The sequence below is a fragment of the Acomys russatus genome, chromosome 14 (assembly GCF_903995435.1).
Source record: "Acomys russatus chromosome 14, mAcoRus1.1, whole genome shotgun sequence".
NCBI lineage: Eukaryota > Metazoa > Chordata > Mammalia > Rodentia > Muridae > Acomys > Acomys russatus.
Window position 1 is genome coordinate 57,477,201 of NC_067150.1, and position 22,732 is coordinate 57,499,932.

The 22,732-nt window shown below is 49.6% G+C and overlaps 1 protein-coding gene across 3 annotated transcripts in view; it reads left to right on the forward strand.

The window, feature by feature from the left end:
- The window catches only part of LOC127198621 (death-associated protein kinase 2-like), a 106,607-nt gene extending 95,042 nt beyond the window's left edge, over window positions 1–11,565 (forward strand). For all 3 annotated transcript variants that reach the window (XM_051156660.1, XM_051156658.1, XM_051156659.1), the window contains 6 exons: window positions 5–134; window positions 3,643–3,691; window positions 4,549–4,575; window positions 8,368–8,520; window positions 9,517–9,562; window positions 10,946–11,565. In XM_051156660.1, coding sequence (XP_051012617.1) covers window positions 5–134; window positions 3,643–3,691; window positions 4,549–4,575; window positions 8,368–8,520; window positions 9,517–9,562; window positions 10,946–11,560 — 1,020 coding nt within the window. In that variant the 3' untranslated portion in view covers window positions 11,561–11,565. The remainder of the gene's footprint in view (window positions 1–4; window positions 135–3,642; window positions 3,692–4,548; window positions 4,576–8,367; window positions 8,521–9,516; window positions 9,563–10,945) is intronic.
- Window positions 11,566–22,732: the final 11,167 nt, after the last annotated feature.

Below are 22,732 nucleotides of genomic sequence, written 5' to 3' on the forward strand. Positions count from 1 at the left end.
CCAGCCAGAAAACATCATGTTGTTGGACAAGAGCATTCCTGTCCCACACATCAAGCTGATTGACTTTGGCCTGGCACACGAAATAGAAGATGGAGTTGAATTTAAAAACATTTTTGGGACACCGGAATTTGTTGGTGAGTTTTGGGGCTGTTTTTCTCTCAGTCTGGCACCAAGGCGAGGGAGGGTTCAGACCTGAGTTCAAGGCCCAGAATCCACTAAGAAAGCCAAGAGTTGTGCACACGTGTGATCCCAGTGCTGAGGAGGCAGAGACAGGTTGAAATGAGGCTCACTGACTAGCCAGCTGAGCCTACCTGACAGGTTCCAGGTCAGTGAAAGACACTGTCTCAAAAAATAAAATCTGTCCTCATGTCTAGGCTGAAAAAAAATGATGCTTTGGGATACCCGCTAGAAACTGAAGGTTGAAGAGGAATTGTCTTGGTAGGCCCTGGGTGAGGAGGCAGGCATGGGCTCTGAGCATCCACAGGGAAAGAGAGTAGGCAGGTGTGGCTAGAGGCCTGTGTAAGGTTAAATTTTTCCAGATCTGGCTTCACCGTTTACTCTTGAAGGAGCTTATTGTGCAGATTTAAAATCACTTCCCTGTCTTGGTTCCCCACACGAATTCCTCCCTCTGAAGTAGCTTTTGATTTCCTGACAAGGCAAGAGGTAGTTATCTGCCAGGTGCCAGATCCCCTCCCTGCCTCTGAGCATTGGAGCTGCGAGGTCCAGCAGGGGCCCTGGCCTTGCCCTCTTTCTTCGGTTCCTCTTACCCGTTGTCCCAGCCCTTTCTGTCCCACAGCCTGGAAACTCCCCTGTGGTGGGCCCAAAGGTTGGAGAACTACAAGAAAATCCCTCTGCAGAGAAGAAAGGAATGAGAGTTGAGAACCAGCCCACCATTTCTCTTCTATGGGAATTGGAGTATCTCAGAGATGAAGGGAGTGGCCTTTTCAAAAAGTGGCTTGAATTATTTTCTCTATCAGGCACCTTGTTCCAGGCCTTTAAAAACTAAAAATAAAAATAAAAAACACCAGGCAAGTGAGGAATTTAAGGCTGGAGAGGTAACTCAGTGATTAAAAGTGCACACTCTTGCAGAGGACCCAAATTCAGTTCCCAACACTCATGGCAGATAGCTCACAATCATCTGTAACTCCAGCTCCAGCTCCAAAACCCTCTCTGGCCTCTGTGGGTTACCTGCACTCACATGTGCACACACTCCCCCCAACATGCACACAGAAACATACATCTATTTAGAATTAGAAATACAAGTAAGTAAAAAAAAAGTAATTCAGTATGTGGTCATGTGCCACAGCCCACCTTTCAGTAAGATGCAATGAGATTGATTTCCTAGGGCTGGGGAGATAAAGGTAAGTAAAGCACTTGCCTGTGTGATCTCAGAATTGAACCCACTGAAAGGCAGGTGCAAGATGTGTGTACAGGAAAGTCCCCAGGAGCTGATTGCCAAGCCTGGAATTCAAAGGGTGAACACGCGCGTGCACACGCACACACACACGCACACTGCAGGGGGCTGTTTAAATTCCCAAAGAAATGGTCATAGTTGGATGTCACGTTGCTGTGTGAGCGTAACTTGCTGTTGAGCGTGTGGCGTACATCTCAGTGACTGGGAGATGGAGGCAGGAGGGTCTGGAGTTCAAGGCCATGGTACAGGGGTTTTGCGTCCAGCCTGGACTACATAAGATCCTGTTTGTAAACAAAATTGATGTCTCTTACAGTAATCTGAGACAGGAAGATTGTGAGTTCGAGGCCAACATGGGCTGTGTAGTGAGACCTTGGCTCCTCAACTTAAAAAGAAAGAAAGAAAGAAAGAAAGAAAGAAAGAAAGAAAGAAAGAAAGAAAGAAAGATTCTTGGCACACACCTTTAATCCCAGCACTCAAGAGAGGCAGAGGCAGGTGGATCTCTGTAAGTTCGAGGCCAACCTGGTCTACAGAATAAATCCAGGACAGCCAAGGCTACACAGAGAAACTCTGTCTTGAAAAAAGCAAAACTAAGAAAAAACCCAAAAACCTGCACCTATCTTACTAGACTAGGCCATAGATCTCTTGAGGCCCACACTTAATTTGAATATGTTTTCAAAGGAACACACTTTCATGTGTCCATCAGCAGAAATGAAAAAAATGTACCAATAATGAGAAGCAGAAACCACGCAAGTGACCCCTGAGAGAAGACTGGGTTCAGGTAGACAGCGACACAGTGGATAGACTAGTACACAGAGGAGACAGTGGAAGTCCGTGGATGAAGACAGCAAGCACAATCAAGAGCCAGGCGCAGTGGCGCACGCCTTTAATCCCAGCACTCGGGAGGCAGAGGCAGGCGGATTGCTGTGAGTTCGAGGCCAGCCTGGTCTACAAAGTGAGTCCAGGACAGCCAAGGCTACACAGAGAAACCCTGTTTCAGAAAAACAAACAAACAAACAAACAAACAAAGGCAGTGGCTACATGTTGAAGGAGGAAATGTAGGGAGAGGACAGCAGATACACCCAATGGTGCCATGGTTTGGATAATCTGGGTAAAATCCTTAGTCTTGCCGATGCCTCCCCTCTTGCCTCAGCAGTTAGCAGAGCTCCCGCGTTCTCTAGTGAGGTGCTGCCATTATTGCATCCTCTTCATTACCACATTCTTAAAAGTCTTGGACAAGGTTGGTGTGGAATTCAGCATTGGCTTTCAGGGGCCTTGGTGCTCTCTGGGCAGCGCACCATCCTCTTGTCTATTTGATGGAGTCCTGTCTCCTGCTCTGGGCCCTCTCTTGGTCACCCACCATACCCTCGGCCCAGCTTCTGTTTCCACTAGTACATTAATGGCTTCTAATCTGATGTGTGGCCCACTCTCCTCCCTTGCAGCCAGCTGTCCCTTGGTGTGTTTGGCACCCCTTCAGGCTTACAATCTTACCTCAGTGACTCCCCACCCCAAGATGAAGTCACTTGTCTGGCAGGACTCAGAGGAAGACGAAGCCTCTCTCTGCCTCCTTCCCCATGACCTCTCAGGAATGGACCTGTCTGCAGTCTCTGTCCACCAGAGTTCCCCACAGCAGGTCATTGCTGAGCTGTCATGTCTTCTTCTGGAACTTTCTTCCCTTGTTCCTCTTCCTTTTCCTCCTCATCAAGGCTTGTTCATGAGTGGTTTCTCCCAGGTTAGCAGGAGCTCATGTCTTACCCTGTCTGGCCTACTATAACCAAACACCTTAAATGGGATAGATAATAAACAGTAGACTCATATTGACCACAGTTCTGGTGGTTGAGAGTCCCAGATGATGGTGTCAGTGGGCCTGGTGTCTTGTGAGGGACCTTTTCACATAGATACCAGTGTCTTCCTCTGTTGTCACATGAAAGGAGGGAACACACTCCCTGGGACCTGACTCTATTCCTAATCATCTGTAAGGCCCCATCTTTTTATGGTGTTGGCTGAGAATTAGATTTCAACATAGACTTTCTGTAGAAACACACACAGCCCATAGCAACCTGCTCTCTCAGCATCTTACCCCCATTTTATTTCCATTTACTGTTCAAATATTCATTCCTCCCCATTGGAGATTCAGGATGGACATTTTGGCCCCAAACACTCTAGAATCCCCTAGAACCATCTCCTCCCATCTCTACCCCATCTTGAATCCTGAATATGACTTCTTCCAGCTCCTGAAATCGTGAACTATGAGCCACTGGGACTGGAGGCCGACATGTGGTAAGTGGTAGCCTACAGCCCCTGTTGCCGATGGCATGCCCTCAAGTGTGTAAACCTGTCCTTCACACACTCATTTCTTAGTCTCCTAGAGGGAATGAAGCGGAGGTCCATGGCCAATTAGAGCTTTGTCAGCAGGGGAGGGGCTGAGGCAAGTGCAGGCTTTTCCTGGGACATCCTCAGCTGGCCTAGAAAGCCGAAAGCGGTTAAGTGAGCTCCATTGGTCAGTTCATCAGGTGTTCCACAGGAGCATCCTATGTCCTAGGCCCGTGCTGCCCTAGCAATAGCACTGTGGTCGATTCCTTACATATTTTATTTGAACACTCCTTTCTAGTCAGCCCAGCTCACGACTTGGCTTTCTGAGACCCTGCTGGCAGTCCTGCGGGGTTGTTCTTTTTTCTTTTCTTTTCTTTTTTTTTTTTGATTTTTTGAGACAGGGTTTCTCTGTGTAGCCTTGGCCATCCTGGACTCACTTTGTAGACCAGGCTGGCCTCGAACTCACAGCGATCCGCCTGCCTCTGCCTCCCGAGTGCCGGGATTAAAGGCGTGCGCCACCATGCCCGGCCTGTGGGGTTGTTCTTGCTGTTTACTGTCCTCTTGTAAGGAAAGTGGGCTCAGAGGTGTAGGGACATGCCTTATGACAGTCTGCAAATACAGAAGTCAGACCTTGAGTTTGGGTCCATGGAGCGAGGATTCTAAATGCATTCCAGTCTGTTACAGCGTGAAGTGGGGAGGGGGTGGGGGCTCAAGGTGGCATTCAGGGGCCACCTGGGGAAGCAAGTGACTTGTCCCTGCTGTGGTGACTCCCTTGGGGGTTGGAGGTTGGAATCACACAGTTCTGACATGACTCTCCTTTGCAGGAGCATCGGTGTCATCACCTACATCCTGTGAGTACCTCCAGCCTGGATCTGCGCTCCTGTTTAGCTCAGGAGGAGTGAGAGGGGCCAGGGAGGACAGCAGTAGATGAGTCATGTCTACTCAGCACCTTAAGGATATGCTCTGAGCTCTGCTTCATACACTTGAGACCGGTTAGGAGTCTGGGAGAGCAGCCCTCCCTCCCACACAGCCCACTTCTAAAGTTCTTTGTGGCAAGCTACGGCTGCTCTGCTCAGCCTTCCACAGGCCTTGCATGTTTACTGTGAGAGTGTTACTTTACCAGAATCCTTGTGACAGCCCTGAAGGCGCCTCCTGCTGCTGTCCTTTCTTCTCATCCCAGGCCATTTACTCTCCTTTCTCCTCCTTTCTTTTCCTGCATAGGTTTTGTTTTTCCTGTGTGTGTGTGTGTGTGTGTGTGTGTGTGTCTGTGTGTCTGTGTGTGCGCGCGCGCGCATGTACACTAGGCCTCATCTGGGAAAGGATACCACTGCAGTTCCTTTCCCTCTGTGCAGCCATGAACAGGTACTTAACCTTTGGACCTGTTTTTCTTATCAGAGAACTAGGAATCACAGACTTCCTGCCACAGGAAGCAGGGTGGGATGAGCTACCTTGTACAAGTTTCCTGGGTTCTGCTTTATCACACGGGCAGGTCAGTTGATGCTCAGCCCCTCAGTGCTTCCCAGAAGTTTTCCTCCCTCCCATAGCCCACGTAGAGCATACCATTTTCATGGCACTTCCCTGGTTAAAGTCAGGCAGGGCCAGTGTTCCCCAGCTGAGGAGCTCTGTCCAGAGGCACCTTGACTCCCCAGCTGCCGCTGAGGCCCCCAACTGTGGCTGTTTGGCAGGTCTCTTAATTCCTATCTTGGCCCAGGCCCCACCCTATATCCCTTAGGTTAGAATCACCAGGGTAGGGCCATGGCCTAGGTGCCTTTTAAATAACCCAACTGGATCTGGTGCAAAGCAAAGGCCAAGGACCTTTCTTCTCTTATTCCAGAGCCAGAGGAATTTGTCACCTATTTGTACTTAATTCTTGGGCCTCTTTAGAATTCTAGTTTTCATATTGAGCTATAAAGAAATTCTACAGCGGTAAACAGTCTTCTTATGAATCCTTGACCTTGATGAGATTTGTTTTATTTTATGTTATTTTTGTTTTGTTTTACTGTGTCGTCCCGGCTTTACTTATTTATTTATTTATTGGTTTTTTTCGAGACAAGGTTTTATTGATTTATTTTTGTGGCACTAGGAATTGAACCTAGAGTAACTGCACATAGCTAGGCAAATGTGCTACCGTTGGATTATATTCATATATATTTACATATGAATTCATATATATTTACATATATTATAATAAAACCCTTTAATTTTTTTTCTTTCTTTCCTTTTTTTTTTTTTTTTTTTTTTTTTTTTTGAGATAGAGACTTAGCAAACTGCCCAGGCTGGCTTTGAACTTGTGATGCTCCTCCCTCAGCTTCCCGAGGATCTGGGATTATAGAATATAACCAGGCCTGGCTGACAAAACTTCATTGAAAATCTGTTCTAATGCTGGGTGTGGGGGCTCATGCCTTTAATCCCAGCACTTGGGAGGCAGAGGCAGGCAGATCTCTGTGAGTTTGAGGCTAGCCTGGTCTTCAAAGAGAGTCTGGGACAGCCAGAGCTGTTACACAGCTCTCAAAAAACAAAAAACAAATAAAAATAAAATAATAGAGAAAAGAAAGAAAACCTGTTCTATAGCCTGCCAGTGGTGGCTCACACCTCTAATCTCGGTACTTGGGAAGCAGAGGCAAGTGGATCTCTATGAGTTTGAGGCCAGCCTGGTCCACAGAGAGAGTTCCAGGACAGTCAGAGCTGCATGGAGAAACCCTGTCTTAAAAAACAAAATGAGGGGCTGGAGAGATGGCTCAGAGGTTAGGAGCACTGACTGCTCTTCCAAAGGTCATGAGTTCAAATCCCAGCAACCATATGTTGGCTCACAACCATCTATAATGAGATCTGTATACATAATAAATAATCTTAAAAAAAGAAAGAAAGAAAGAAAGAAAGGAAGAAAGAAACAAAAAAACTCAACCAAACAAAAGAAAGGAAGGAAGGAAGAAAGAAAGAAAACTTGTTCTGTCAGAAGTGCCGGGCCGGGCTCGCAGGGTACAGACATGGATGAGAGTTGGATGTGCTTGTCCCAGGCTCTGAGTCTGTGGGAGACACACCACATAGCTGGTACCGCCCTGTGGGAGCGTGGTTACACTGGAGGAGTGGACACACTTCTGTGGAACACAGAGGGGAAGGCTAGAATTGCAGGAGATAGGCAGGTTGGTAGACGGACAGACAGACAGCTAGACAGATATATTTGACCTAGGAGTTATGGAATGAAACCAACTCCCCAGATAGGAAAGAAGAAGTGGGTAGGAACACCACTTTCTGGTCTTATGGAAACAAGAGACTTAGGGCTCCCAGAGGGTTATTATGTTTTATCAATGACAGAAATAATGATTATTAATTGTAGAAAAACTAGTACGGATGAGGGTTATACAGGGCATTTGTGTGTATTTCTTGTAGGGCTCAGGATTGACCTAAAAGACCTCATAGCTGCTAGGCAAGCGCTCCATGCCTGAGACACATGCACACTGATTTTGGGGTTGGGGGCTGGCCTAGCACTCTCTATAGAGACCTTTCTAATTTCGCATTGATATTCTTCCCTGCCCCTCCACTTTCAAGTGCTGGGATTAAAAGTGTGCGCTGTCATGCCCAGTCTTCCCTTGATCATTTGAGACAGACTCCCTCTATGTAGCTCAGGCTGGCCTTAAACTCTCCTTCTCCTACTTCTATCTCCCAAGTGCTGGGATCACCGGTATTTACCGTGCCACGCCTAGCTGCCCAGTCTGTTCCACATACATTTATTCTCCATGCCAATCATATGACGTGGGGGCTGCTGTTGACCTCATTTTAAGTGAGGAGACGGCGTCTCAGAAAGGTTGAGAACCTACCTCAGCTTACACGGCTAATGAGCGGCAGGGGTGGATTCAAACGGAACGCTGCGGAGTTTCCCAGCACACCTTGCGGTCTCCCTGGCTAAGAAAGCAGCGGCAGGGATGGGAAATGGCTGCCAAGAGTTGTCTTAGGTGAATAGAAACAGCAAAAGTTTCAGCCCAGAGTGAATGTGCCAAGGGACTTAGAAATTAAGTCCAAAGTGGCTGCTCTTTCTAAGATGGCTAATTGGTGAGCGAAAGTGGTTAATCCCAGCAGGCAGCGCATGGATGGGGTTTGTGCATATCAGGGCATATCGGGGTTGGGGTGGCAGGGTGAGTAGAGGCATCCAGTGCTCAAGGGGCATTCAAATAAAGGCTGGTCAAGATACGATACAACCTTGTAAGCCCCGCAGGGGGTGAGATCTTGCACACGTTCTGTGCCTCTCAAGCTTTGCTCACGTTGCTCCCTGAGTCTGGAAGTTCTTCCTGGGGCTGCTCTAACTGCCGACGGGCTAGTCATTCCTTAAGATAGAGTCAATGCAAACTTCAACTGCCCCCATTTCCCTGTGCTCCCCAAGTTCTTTGCCTGGCCCCTTCTTTATTTTACTTTGTTCTGCCAGGGACCGTTTCTCTTCTCTTAGCTTCCGAGTCCATTAAACACAGTCTCCCTGCGTCAGGGACTCGGTCGGAGGTTCGGAAAGTGAATTGCATTGGACTGCACCCAAAATCCGTTGTTTGGTTGCCTGGACAGAACAAGCTGGGGTTCCCCAAGGCCTTTCCTCCTATGCCTATCTCCTCTCCCCCTCGCCCCCAGTCACCTGGTTCTTTCTCTATTGTGCTCAGACTAAGCGGAGCGTCCCCCTTCCTGGGAGACACAAAGCAAGAGACCCTGGCAAACATCACTGCTGTGAGTTACGACTTCGATGAGGAATTCTTCAGCCAGACAAGCGAGCTGGCCAAGGACTTCATTCGGAAGCTTCTTGTGAAAGAGACCCGGTAAGAGGACAGAGAGAGACTGGCTTGTCACAAGATATGCCAGTCTGCCCTCACTTTGCCGTCTGTGTCAGTCTGCCCTCACTTTGCCGTCTGTGTCACGTAGTCCAGTCTGGTCTGGTGCTGAGAAATGTCACTGTGGGCCGTGACTTGGCACTCATGTCATCATTTCCCTTTTGTTTTGTTTTGCCTTCATCTCCTCCTGCAAAAATACAAATGACCTTGCCTGCACGAGCATACACACCTACGTGCTTACTTACATGTGTGTGCGTGTTTGGAAAGCAGGGGTTATTAGCTGCAGTCTTCCCTCTATGTATGCAGGACTCCGGCTTGAAAGGTTAAACTATGAGCATTTTGAAGCCTGCTCAAGTTGAGCGTGCAGGCAGGCAGGCCCAGAGAGGTGAGCTATAATCCTGCCTCTGCTTCAGGTCCCGGGTTGAGGCATGAGGCTGTATGGCCAAAAAAGGGGAGGGGACAGTAAAGAAACTGTGTAGTGAGCTATGACTTCTGTGTGAGCATCAGAGAAGGGCCTGGATGGGCAGGGGACAGGAGAGACTGTAGAGGGCTATGTCCTCTGGTTTTCACAGGCTTCAGGAAGAACCAGAGTGGGGTCCTGTGACATGCAGAAGCCCCGATATTCCTATTTAGGGAAGGGTTAGGGTTGGGGTACCTGAGTGCATGTAGAACAAAGAAAGGCAGGGAGGAGACCTGGGAGGCAAACACCAAAACAGAGGACTCTGGGAGCTCAATGGAGTTGGGGCAGTTGGCCCTTCAGCGTTGGGACTGAAGTTGAGGGCTTGGGCAGTGAGCTTTCTCTATTGGGGTTTCTGCTGGGATCACTTTCCCCAGAGTATTGGAAATGCAGGCGGTTTTCAGCCATCTCTGCATCCATACTGCTTTGATGGCACGGCCAAAGATTGTCAACAAAGGTGAGACACTGACTGCCTCTCCCAGCAAGTGTCCTCATGGGCTATATCTGTTTCCTCTTCTTCATTGTAGGAAACGGCTTACGATCCAAGAGGCTCTCAGGCATCCCTGGATCACGGTAAGCGCATGGCGGTGAATGCTAGTGAGCAGGAGGCGCCTCTTCTGCTCCCAGGGCTGGCTGCGGCTACAGACAGCTGTGACGTGGCCTCTGCTTGGTCTCGGGTACTGGCCGAGGCTCCTCCATGGGCCTGTGCTTGTTCAGATGAGGTTACGCTGGCTCAGTGCTAAAGTGCTTGCCTCGCTTGCATGAGGCTGTGAGTTCTACCCAGAGCGCCACAAAAACAAACAGAAATAAATACATAAAATAGGGTTGTGCTGCCTTAAGGTTGTATTCCGTGGGTTCAGAGAGCCAGTGAGACCTCACAGTGAAGACACTTTTTCCTCAGAGGCCGTCTCATAAAATGTTCTTTATCAGGGTCATGTCTCTGTCACTTTTCACTGCAGAAATCGGGTTGTAGACAGATCGCTGGCAACTAAAACCTTGACTCTGTAATCAGGTGTATTTCTTTCTCTGACTTCCAGGCTCTCACTAAAGGATGACACATAAGTCAGTCATGTAGCTTCTGTAGGCACCGTGCGGCCTCAGGAACTGGGTCCTGAGACCTGGTAGGGAAGAGAAGCCAAAACCCTGTTAGCACAATTCTGTTTCCTGTTGGAGGGCCAGGGCGGAAAGTGAACCCCCTCTAACCCTGCTGGTAGTGAAGGGCCCACTGGCTTCCAGGGTCTTGGAGTCTGGTGTGAGAAGCAGATGAAGCGACTCGGGGCAAGGCTCCAGCCCCAGTCCTGTGGGATGATGAGCTGAACCCCACCTCTGAACCCCAGATGACCTTTGCTGCTCACTGCAAAGGCCCAGGGGGATGGTCTTCGTGTAGGCCAGAGGCACAGAAGCCTATAGATGACAATTCTAAAAATGTCATTCACTCCTTGGAGGGTGGGAAGGTCAGTCATCTTCTAGGTTTTGATGTGTCCAGAGCCCAAAGCTAGACAGCCTCTCGGCCTCCTTTCTGCTGAGAGTGCTGGGTTTTGACAAGGCTGCAGGTCTCCTGAAAGGCAGATACCCTCAGCCTTCCTCTGCCTGCCGTAGCCTGCATGTTTCAGCCCTTGAGTGGATGTTTGCAGAGCCCTGACTGTAGCCTGCTTGTCTGTGTGAGCTACTATTAAATTCTATGTGTGTGTTGACCCTCCCTAATGGCCAGAGAACCCTCTGCCCTGAAGTGAGCATGCAGGCAGTATCCCTCACATTCCTTAATGTTTCTCCTGGTCTTGTGTATTGGAAAGGGGGGAATGCTAGCCTCACTCTGGCTCTCCCTACCTACCATGTCTTGAGACGAGCAGCGAATGCCTAGGAGGCCATGTGTGTGCCTTCTGCCTGCAGCTTGGACGGCCCTGTGGAGCACATATTATGTTCATATTCTGGTTCTTCTGTCCGAACACCTACTAGTCAAAAAGAGAAGCCAGAGCCCCTGAGCAGTGGAAGACACAACCTGTCCAGCTGAAGACCAAACGCCTGAGAGAGTATACCCTCAAATGCCACTCAAGCATGCCCCCCAACAACACTTACGTCAACTTCGAACGCTTTGCTCACGTGGTAGAGGATGTGGCTCGGGTGGACGAGGGATGCCACGCCTTGGCGGGAGCCCATGATACCCTGCGGGATGACGTGGAGTCCCTGGTCTCTATCTACAACGACAAGGAGGCCTGGTACCGAGAAGAGAAAGAGGATGCCCGGCACAGCCTGTCCCAGCTCAAGTATGAATTCCGCAAGGTCGAGTCCCTGAAGAAGCTCCTGAGAGAAGACATCCGGGCCACAGGGGACAGCCTCGGGGGCGTGGCCAGGAAGCTAGACCATCTGCAGGTGCAGTTTGAGACTCTGAAGCAGCAGCTCTCTGCAGACATTCAATGGATGCAGGAACTGGTGGGCAGCTTCCAGCTGGGGAGCGAGCACACAGGTGGCCACAGCCTGGCCTCCACGTTCCGCTGGGACACGAATGAGTCCCTATTGGAGCTGCCCAACAGATCACCCGTGGAGGAAATCCTGGCCGGCTTGAAGTTCTGAGCTCCAGGATCAGTCAGTAGAGTGCCCCCAGCGCTTTGTAGACAAATGCTGCCTTCCCCTCTCTGGGGCGTCCAGCTGGAATTATCCTGCAGGGTGTGTGTATGCTGCCTTCAGCACCCTATAGAGGGCCCCACGGCCACTGGGGCGCTAGGTAGTGGCTTACCCTGCACCTCCCTCACCAGCCTGGCTTCCTGAGAGGGCGCTGGCAAACCAGCTCAGTTGTGGGAACGATTAGAAAATAATATCCCCTCGGCACATCCTTCTCTGGCGGGGGGTGGGGTACCTGATAACTGGGTGATGATGATGGGTCGGCTCACCTCTCACGTTCCATCTGCACGGCCGCTTGAGTGAAGACCTTGGGTAAAGACAGACATAACTAAGAACAGCTCACCCAGCAGGGTGCTTTCCCTGGTACAGAGTCGGGGCTTTAAGAGAAAATATTAACTTTCTTTTGAATTGCCTTCTCACTCATCGAGTCTTTATGTCTGTGACCTAACTGGGTCCTTAAAGAACTCTGTGAGATGAGGGGCTGGCATTTAGCTCTGTCTCTGGAGTGCTTGCCTAGCATCCACAGAGCCTTGGGCTTGATGCCCAGCCCAGCATAAACTGGGCTTGGTGGTGCACTTCTCTATCCCTGGTCCTTAAGAGGAGTCAGAAGGATTGGGAGTTCAGAGTCTCGGGCTGCATACGGGGTTGGAGTTAAAGGCCAGCCTGAGATATACAGGGTGTTTCAGGGTGGGCGGGGCTCTGAGAGCTGAGACAGTGAATGGTGATATTATTGCTATTTATTTCCCTGTAACCGAGGAAGAAGCTGGTGCAGAGGAGAGTGGCATAGGAGCTCACAGCCACTTGCTAACCCAGGGTGTCCATCTTTGAGGTGAGGTACGGAGGAAGGAGATTAGTAAGGCTTAGCTGTAAATGTCCATCTTGGTATTACAGTTTGGATGCCAGCGGCTAAGGGGCTGACTTTACATTGAGGATGAAGACAAGAGGCACACAGCAGGGGGTATTTGTTCCTGTATACTAGGCTAGTGTGCCCTGGAGTCTGGGAAACCCCAGGGAACTTTGGGAGGCACAAGAATGTGACTTGTCCTGTGCCACATTAGTGATAAAAGTGGGAGCTTTCTGATGAGTCTGCCACTCTTTCTGATTCCCTTAACTGCTTGGACTTTAGGGACTTACTCTCTGCTTGAGGAGGAGGTGTGTGGTACCCAAGTGCATCCATCCATTCAGACATGTTTAGCAGGCACCTGCCAGTTTCCAAAGTTGACTTGAGTCTGGGCATGTGGTGTTAAGTAATATCGAGCCGGGTTTCTGCTTCCTCAGAGTTCTCAGTTGAGCGACAGAATCTAGGATTAGTCAAGAGCTATACAACTGCAGGACGACAGCTGGCTCCTATGCTATAAAAGAGAACTAGGTGGCACTATAAGGGCTGCAGAGAAGGAGGGAGAGAGGGGCAGGAAGAGGGATGGGGGTGGGGGGAGGATGGGAAGAAAGAAGAGAGGGAGAAGGAGGGGAAGAGGAGGGGGAGAGAGGTAGTTGATCTGCTCAGGGGAGGGACCCACACTGGGGCTGTGGTCAGTTAAGCAAACCAGGGAGAGAGGCGTCCCTCATGGCAATCAAGCCAACATTCTATGATGAGAATGGTATGGAAACTAAAGGAGAGAGAGAGGGAGGGTATATATGTAGAATAGAGAGGCCTGAGGACCAGCAGAACCGTGGGGGGGGGGCGCTTTGGCCTGAGGGGTTCTGCCTTTATTCCCAGCGTCACCAGAAGCCACTGGTGGGTCCTGGGCCCGTGCTAAAGGAGAGGTTCTCAGCAGGCAGCTCAGACTAGATTTTTATCCAATAAAATCAAACTTTAGAATGCTACTTTTGCTTTTCTGTCTGTCTGTCTGTCTGTTTCGAGACAGGGTTTCTCTGTGTAGCCCTGGCTATCTTGGACTTGCTTTGTAGACCAGGCTGGTCTTGAACTCACAGAGCTCTTCTTGCCTCTGCTTCCCGAGTGCTGGGATTACAGGCATGTGACATCACGCCTGGCTAGAATCCTATCTTTTTTTTTAATTAGCAAGCTGGATCATCTAAAGTATCACATATAATAACTGTAATAGAAACTATTCTAATCAAATAAAAGAAACCACAATTTTAGGATGCATGATTATTTTATGGACAATTAAGAAAGAAAAAAATCCATTATAGGCAGTCTTTTGGGAGATACTCCACAGCAAGAGGGCGAATGAGAGACAGTGCCGCTGTGTAGAAGAGACAGCAGGAAACACACATGGCTCCACTCTGATTCTAGGGGAAGATGAAACAGTCAAGCCTCTGCAGCATTCGCTCTTTGGGTTTGGACCACGTTGGTGTAAGTCAGAAGACCCTCAAGCAGGGACTGCTGTGCCCCATAGTCAAAGGCTGGGTAATCCCACCTGATTCGCCAATGCTGTGTGCACTCTTTTCTCTGGATGACCTGCCTCCCTGCAGGCCCACAGTGATGAGATGCACATTGATTGGGAGATACCGCTGCTGTCTGAGGTCCGGACATTGCACATCCTAGAATCAATGAAAGACTGCAGGACCCTGTGCCTTATCCTAAAGACAAATGGCTCTACAGCTCCTTCAAAGCCCTGTGTGCCCTGTCGTGGGATGTCCCATACTTGCTTGGTACAAAATACCATGAATATTAAAGTCCTTTTGGTTGCATCAGCAGACCTTGACCTTTACCTGGGGTTTCCTAAGGAGAGGAAGGCCATAGATGCAAAGATGCTGCGGGAAGCTTCTCTGAAGGCCAAAGTAAATGCAGGAGAAGCTGAGTGCTGCTGTGATCTGACTATGGAGGATGGCGAAGGCAGGAAGAGCCGGTTTTCTTGGGTTTGTGGAATCAGCTACTCTCTTATTCCTCAGAGGGGAACTACCCAATACTCTCCCCATATTACAGTTTATGGGACAGCACTTATCCAAGGCCACACAGCTGGCCAGCCTCTCAGCTGGCTCAGAGCCAGAAGTGGTTTCCCTCTGCCCCCCAACAGTGAAGTTTTCCTGTGTCCATGGCCAGTCATTAGCGACCACGAGTCCTTTAGATGTTTTGGAGCCAGACTCTTAACTGTGCAAAGACAAAGTGAATTGAGAAAAGTACCCCAAGACTTTTAGGGAGCTTAGAGAAGACTGTGTGACCTTCTTGTGCCACCTGCCACACAAACTCCTTTCTTCTAAGGTGCCCCAACCTGATGATGCACAGGGGTGTCTGAGGAGGCCCGTGAAATGAATGCAGTCAGTGGACCAGTTTGCTCAGGATCACAGCTGTCTTTTTGTTTGTTTGTTTTTGAGACAGGGTTTCTCTGCGTAACCCTAGCTCTCCTAGAACTCACTTTGTAGACCAGGCTGGCCTCAGACTTGAGATCCACCTGCCTCCGCCTCCTGAGTGCTGGGGTTAAAGGCGTGTGCCACTACACCCAGCTCTCACACCTGGCATTTTAAGAGCCATTTGGAGCACAGGGGTGTCATGGCAGGAGGGGACGAGGCGGGGGGGGGAGGACTGGAGTGCTTCACTGGGACCTAGAGGAAGGAAGCCATCAGCAAACCGCTCTGTGAACCTTTGCCATCACGAAAGCTTCTGCATTTAGGGAAGCTGTACTTGTGTATGAGGTGTGCATATATGTACAGGTACATTTAACATGTATGTATGTGCATATGGAAACCGGTTGTTAAACTTGGTTGTCATTCTTCTGGAACCTTCTTCCTTGGTTTATTTTTGAGAGTCTTTGTCTGTACAGCGCTGGCTAACCTGAAGCTCACAATACAGACCAGGCTGGCCTCCACCACACAGATTTCCTGGCCTCTGCCTCCTCAGTGTTGGAATTAAAGGCAAGCATAATCACACCCAGCTCTTCTACCTTGTTTTTTTTTTTTTTTTTTTTCCGAGACAGGGTTTCTCTGTGTAGCCTTGGCTGTCCTGGACTCACTTTGTAGACCAGGCTGGCCTCGAACTCACAGCGATCCGCCTGCCTCTGCCTCCCAAGTGCTGGGATTAAAGGCGTGCGCCACCACGCCCGGCTATACCTTGTTTTTTGAGACAAGGACTTTCATTGGTACCACTTAGACCAGGCTGGCTGGCCACTGAGCCCCTGGGATCGGCTTCTTTAGGCCTCCAAAGCACTAGGAATACCAGTACACATCACCATACATGGGGGTCAAACTCAGGCCCTCAAGCTTGTGCCATAAGCCCTTGGCTGACTAAGACATCTCCCAGCCCTCATGGGGGATTTTTAATTTACCAAACTATAAACTAAAGCTTGGCTTTCTGCTCAATGCAGACCCCATCTAGGCTGTCTAGAGGGTAGGGAGGGTATGTAGCATTGTCTGCGAAAAGCAGTTTCCAAGGAAGCCGGGAGGTGGTTTCTTGGTCAGGCAGCCACTATTCTGAGGCAGATACAGCCGTGGCTGCCCTGTGTATGTCAGGAAAGGCGGCCACACTTGGTAGTGGATGGTTTTGCAGACTCTGAAGGCTGACAAGAAAGCGTTGGAGCAGAGCAGCAAGAGTGATCATGGCAGGAAGAACCAGAGACGCCTCCTCAGCTTCTCCTTCTGCAGGTGACAATGACAGTGGTGGCTTCCCTTCTTACAGTCCAGCTTGAGGTGGCTCTGTGCCAAGATAGGATGACCCTGTCAACTTTCTAGAAATGTCTGTGGAACTGAATGGCTGTTCTCCTTTGTGAAATTGTTGGCCTGTGGAGAAGGTCCTTGGCCCTGGAGAAGTGGAGAAGCGGGCATATCGGAGGGGCCAGCCCAGTTGAACAAACACCCATTGTGTGCTGGCTCTAGTGGGAGGTGACAGATAAGGACTTGGCAACCCTTGACTAAGAGGCGCATTGTGCTTAGTTCCTGGTTGATAGGGAGAGAGATTTTCTTTAGTGAGCCGCTGAGCCCATCCAGGCTCCCGTAGACAACACTCATGAAGCTCACTGGGACACACCCACATCCCCTCCAGAGAGGCACTAGTCAGAAAGAGGAAGGGGGTTAGAGAGTAGAGGAGAGATGAAAAAGATTAATGGTGTGTGTGTGTGTGTGTGTGTGTGAATGTGGTTGAAATGCCTTATGTAATGTATAAAAATGTCAATGAAACAAAACCAATATGTGCTAATAAAAACATTTTAAAAATTACCTCAGTGTGGAAAAAATAATCAGTCCAGGCTGATGGGATCCAGTCAACCTGGAGATGGGAAAGGCTTGGCCAGCGATCAGTCAGAACCGCGGTTCTCAACCTTCCTAATGCTGCGAGCCTCTAACACAGCTCCTCCTACTGTACAGATCCCCCCACCGTAAAATTATTTTTCTTGCTACTTCGTAACTGTGATTTTGCTAACTGCTATGAATCACGATGGAAATATCTGTGCTTTCTGATGGTCTCAGGCAACCCCTATGGAAGGGTTGTTTGAGTCCCAAAGGGGTCGTGACCCGCAGGCTGAGAACTGCTGAGTTAGCGGTACGTGACACAGTAGAGATGAGTTATGGTTGAGGCAGTGCGTGAAGGACAGCGGAGCACTGCAGAAGTCTTGGGTGGCCGCCACATCATGGGGGACATCTGCTTCCTCCTGTGTCCTTAGGAAGAAGGTTCTGCCTAGAATCTAGAGAGCTGGGCCCAGATTGGGCTGGGAGCTTGGAACTGTTGAGTGAAAGGGGGAAAAGGAGGTTACAGAGATGAAAAAGAGTTTTTGTGTGTGTGTGTAACTTTTATAGGGAAAATTCTCGAAACTTATGCAAACGTATGGAGGAGTTACGTATGGTGAATTACGTGTGTCACGCTCTGCTTCAGCAGGGGTCAAGTCCAGGGCAGTCACCTCGTTCATCTTCTGCTCCAGCTTCTTTTGAAGTATTTAAAATCTTTTTTTTTTTTTTTTTTTTTTTTGGTTTTGTTTTGTTTTTTGGTTTTGTTTTTCGAGACAGGGTCTCTCTGTGTTAGGCTTGGCTGTCCTGGACTTTGTAGACCAGGCTGACCTCGACCTTATAACCCTCCCCGCCACCACCCACCTCTTTTGAGACAGCTCACTGTATAGTCCAGCCTGGCCTTAAATTCACAATTCTCCCACAGGCTGTGATTAAGGGTGCGTGCCACCTGGCAGGATCTTCTTCGGGTGCCTCCCACTCTTTGAGACAGTCTCTCTCCTTCTCCTGGAACCTCACCCAGAAGTCAGCTAGCCGGCCATTGAGCTTCCTGCCTTCCACGTGTCTCCTCCTTCCATCTCTCTGTTACTAGAGTCACAGGTGCATGCCCCTGTGCCCAGAGTTTTATGTGGGTTCTGCGGGTTGAACTCAAATCCTCACATTTGTGACACAAGCATTTTCCCGACTGGGTTGTGTCTTTTGTATAAGCATCTTGTCATTGTCATACCTGAGGAAATCAGCGATTCGTGCCTTCCTCGTAAACCTCATCTGTGCTCACACGGCAAGGGTGGCTGCTGCATTCTGTTGGTTTGCTCTTATCAGGGCCCTGGGCACAGTTCACACACGACATTTAGCTGAAACCTTCAAATTCTCTCAAGGGTACGAGAGGGAGAGTTTTGGAAAGTTTTTCTTAGAGACAAAAGTTGTTCAGAAAACAGAAAGGCCTGCTTTGGTAAAGATGCTTAAAACAAGGGCCACGGGTCTGTGCGGAAACCTAACAGAAAAACACGGAGAAGTACCTTTGCGGCTCCTCCCCCCATTGTTTGATTGCTGCAGGGTCAGCTCGGGAGCACCCAGCCTTTCTGCTCACCCGACCCAGGCAGGAGGGAGCAGAGACACCCACAGAAATTTCACCTACACCTTCCTGGGAAAACAGATGTTTGCCAGCAGGGCCCAAGCCCCAGCCAGCAAAAGGGCCAGCAAAGGGGCAGGAGGAGGTGCCTCTCGGAAGGACACTTAACTGAGAGAAGGGAAGTCTACAAGGCCCAGAGTGACAGGAGAGAAAAGTGGGTGCTCCTGGAGTTCTGTGGCCTCTGAGGCTGTCAGGGTGACACGGATGGGGGCTTTGAATGCTACAGTCTATTTATTTGCAGCTCCTATGGAAAGCCCTGTAATTGAGAGGAAAGTCACTGCCGGGCCATAGTTCTGCTCTCACATCTTGGGGCTGGTGGCAGCTGCTGCCGCTGCCTCTCTGTTCTGTAGGTGCCATTTCAGACCCTAGGATACACCCCTGTTTCAAAGACATTTGCATCTGTGTAAACAAAAATCTGACCCTAGCCACAGCTTTCTGTTTTCCTGCCTCCCTTTCTGACATTTTTTTTTTTTTCAAGACACCAAACATTCCTAGGAGCCTGCCAGGACTGCCCGGGCTCCCTGGTATCAGTGACAGCCTGGAAGATGGGCACTCTTTTGAAGGAAGCAGGCAGAGCCCCACAGCCCCAGTTCAACGAAAACAATGCCACATTCCTTCTGGGAGCTGGTCTCACTGCAGAATTTATGTGCCTCTGACCTCCCCGGGCTGCGATGACAGCATCAGCCTTTTCAGAGGCTCTTAGCAACCAAGGAGCCCGTTAATGAGGAAAGGCCAGCCTGACAGAGTCATAGCTTAGGTGGCCTCTTCCTTGAGTGGCCCCAGAAGTAATTCTGTCACCTCCTGCTGATAGCTCTGGGAGTAGCTTCGTGTGACACTCTATCTGGGCCTTTCTGCTCCATGAATGACTGTTGAGCCAGTAGCAAGTGGGGTTTTCCTTAATAGGATTTCCTTAGCTTTCATGTTGTTCTCTAGCTATGGGCATGGGGGTGGGGTGGGGTGCAGGGGGTGGGAATCACCATTTCTCTGCTAGGTGAGGAAGCCCATTAGTAAGCACACAAGAACCAGTCCTTTCTCTCTCTCAGTGGTTCAGATTTCCTTATGAGAAACAAATACACCCTACTGGATTAGGCTCAAAGGTCATTTATGGCTGAGTGAATTGCACCTCCACTGGTATTATGATAGCTGATCTAAGTGTCCTGGGCTTCTTACTAGTGGGTGTGAGCAGGTCCAAGTTTAGGATTTCTTTATTATGTTTATTTGGTGTGTGTGTGTGTGTATGTATGTATGTGTGTGTGAGAGATCGGTGTATGTTTGTGTGTGGTGTGTATGTAGCTATCCATGCAAGTGTCCCATGGTCCATATGTGGAGAACAGAGGACAATTTTTGTAATGTGAAACCTAGGCCTGAACTCAGGTCATCAGGCTTGGCAGCAAGCACCTTTACCCACTGGGTCATCTTGTTGGTCCGGGTCCTGGGACTTTATTCCAGTCTGTCTTGTCAGTAGCTCAGGGAATCAATTCAGTCATGCAACTAGTAAGCAGGGGCTTGTGGAGGAGGGAAGGATGGACTGGAGGTCTAGACACAGACACAGAGCAAATCCCGGTGTCCTCAGGTTGCTTTCCAGTGATGGGAGGCCCCCCATCCCCTACCCCCACACCCCCCTCACCCCCACCCCCATCCTCACCCTCACCCCCACCCCCACTGTCAAGCTGACAACGATAAGTTCCATACACAGTAAAAGAGCATGCGAGGCTCTGGTGATATCAGAGAAGACAATTTCCTGGAAGATGCTTAAGTTAGGCTTTGAAATATTTGGGAGTCTGGGGTGAGGCATCCCTGCCCTGCCAGATGCCAGCCCGACGCTGTGCGGATGGCAGTGGACACTGGCTTCCTTCTGGTGCCTGGTGGATGAGGGAAAGTAAGAGTGGAGCTGTGTTCTGAATGGGGTTAGGGAGGACCAGCTCTGAGGAGGCTGTGGGTTGCCTCCCTCCGCATCACAGGCTGTCAAAACAGAAAGGGAACAGCCACACGGGCCTGAGGAATCATCCTGGGCTGGGAATCTGTGGACACTATCAACTGTCCTTGGAACACACACACACACACACACACACACACACATGCACACACACACACACACGCGCACACACACACACACACACACGCACACACACACACGCACACACGCGCGCACACACACACACATGCACACACACACACACGCACACATGCACACATGCACACACACACACACGCACACACACACACACACACGCACACATGCACACATGCACACACGCGCACACACACACACACATGCACACACACACGCACACATGCACACATGCACACACGCGCACACACACACACATGCACACACACACACGCACACGCACACATGCACACACACGCACACACACACACTTTTACTTCCATAACTAATACATCATAAACTGTGCAATTCGTTGGTTCTTAATATTTTTCTAAGATTATACAGCCACTGTCAGTTTCTAATCCTAGAACATTTTCATTCACCCGAAAGGAAAGCATATTCTTGGGGCTGGAGAGGTCACTCAGCAGGCAGGAGTGCTTGCTGCATTTTATCTTTAATTATGTGTATATGGAGGGGGAAGGTGCATGTGAGTCAGGTGGCCGAGGTTGCCGAGGTGGCCAGAGGCATTGGATCCCTTAAAGCTGGAGTTGCAGGTGGTTGTGAGCTGCCAGACATGGGTGCTGGGAATCGAAGTCTGATCCTTTGCAAGAACAGTATTCACTCTTAACCGCTAAGCCGTCTCTCCAGCCCCAGGAACTTTTTTTTTTTTTCATAGTTATTCTACATTCTCTCCTGGCCCCACCTAGTAACTTACCTAATCTATTTCCTATCTCTCTCTATTTGTCTGTTCTGGCTCTTTCTTTCTTCTTTTCTTTTCTGTTTTGTTTTTCAAGACAGGGTTTCCTGTAGTCCTGGCTGTCCTGGAGTTGCTTTGTAGACCAGGCTGGCCTTGAACTCACAGTGATCCACCTGCCTCTGCCTCCCAAGTGCTGGGGTTACAGGCATGCACCACCATGCCCAGCTTGTTCTGGCCACTTCATACAAATAGAATCACACATAGTTGACCTTGTCTGGCTTTGTCCTTTTAACACATTTCCAAACTTTATTCATGTTGTAAAATGTACAGATATATTACCTGTTTTCGTGATTAATGTTCCTAATTAGTATCACATTTTATGGACATGTCATATTTTATTTATCTGTGCACTGGCCGATATGCTTTTCGGTTGTTTCCACTTTTTTTGGTTCTTAAGAGTCATGCTGCTCTGGACATAAAGGTGACCTGGCTGTGATGTCTGTCACTTATTGAGGTTGGTCTGGCTGACTGGGTGGGGAGGTCCTTTCCTTCCTCAGTGTTCTATGGGCATGTCTCCCAAAGCTGGGTACCTGGCCAAAGATGGCGTTCCCTGTAGGGAAGATGTATGCGTCGTTTTGCTCGCGTGTTAGGACCTCCAGACACCCTGAGGGAAGGTGCTGGAGCTGGAGAGATGGCTCGGCAGGGCAGTCCTTGCTGCCAAGCCTGACTGCCTGAGTTCTCCTCCTGAGACCTGCCTGGTAGAAGGCGAGAACCGGCTCAGACAAGCTGCCCTCTGACCTCCACACACATCTGCCCCCCACTCCCACTGGTAAATAAAGAGATGTCATTAAACGAAAGCATGGGGCTGCTCTGACCGTTCACGATACAGGTTACACTCAAAATAGACAAACCATTTCAGGATGTCCACAGAAGTCCCCAAACTCCCTCTTCACCTAGGAAACCCTTATTTTACTATTTTGCAAAAAGGAAACTGAGGAGGCCAACGGCAGTCAGATTATTGCTGTTTGCAGCGTGCTCCTGCCTTAAGTATTTTATACCCACAGCTTCATTCAGTCTCACCAGCTCTGCCCTATAACGTCCATACCCTCCATGAGACAGCCGAGGCCCAGAGAAGTCACCGCAGGCTCCTTGCGGGCAATGAATGACCACTGTGTATCTGTTCTCATTTGACGCCCCTTGCCCCACCCCCACCCCATTGTGTCGCTTATTTCCTTCCATTTCTAATACTAGAGGAGTACCAGGGCCACACCTGCCGACAGGCATGCATCTCCCCAAAGCCAGAGGCATCCCACAAAATGACCCTCTCTCCAAAGTGATACTGATGGCTTTTGCTTCCAGCTTTTCTCACTGAGAGATGGCTCCTCCCCCTGCCCCCCCATTCTCTCTCTCTCTCTCTCTCTCTCTCTCTCTCTCTCTCTCTCTCTCTCTCTCTTTGTATATGCATGCACTGCACTGTGGTAATAATAGCCCGGGGCACCCAGGATACCTTCTGGGCAGGAGACATTTGTAGCATCACCCTTACTGTGACATTCGACCTCCCCCACTGCACGCCTT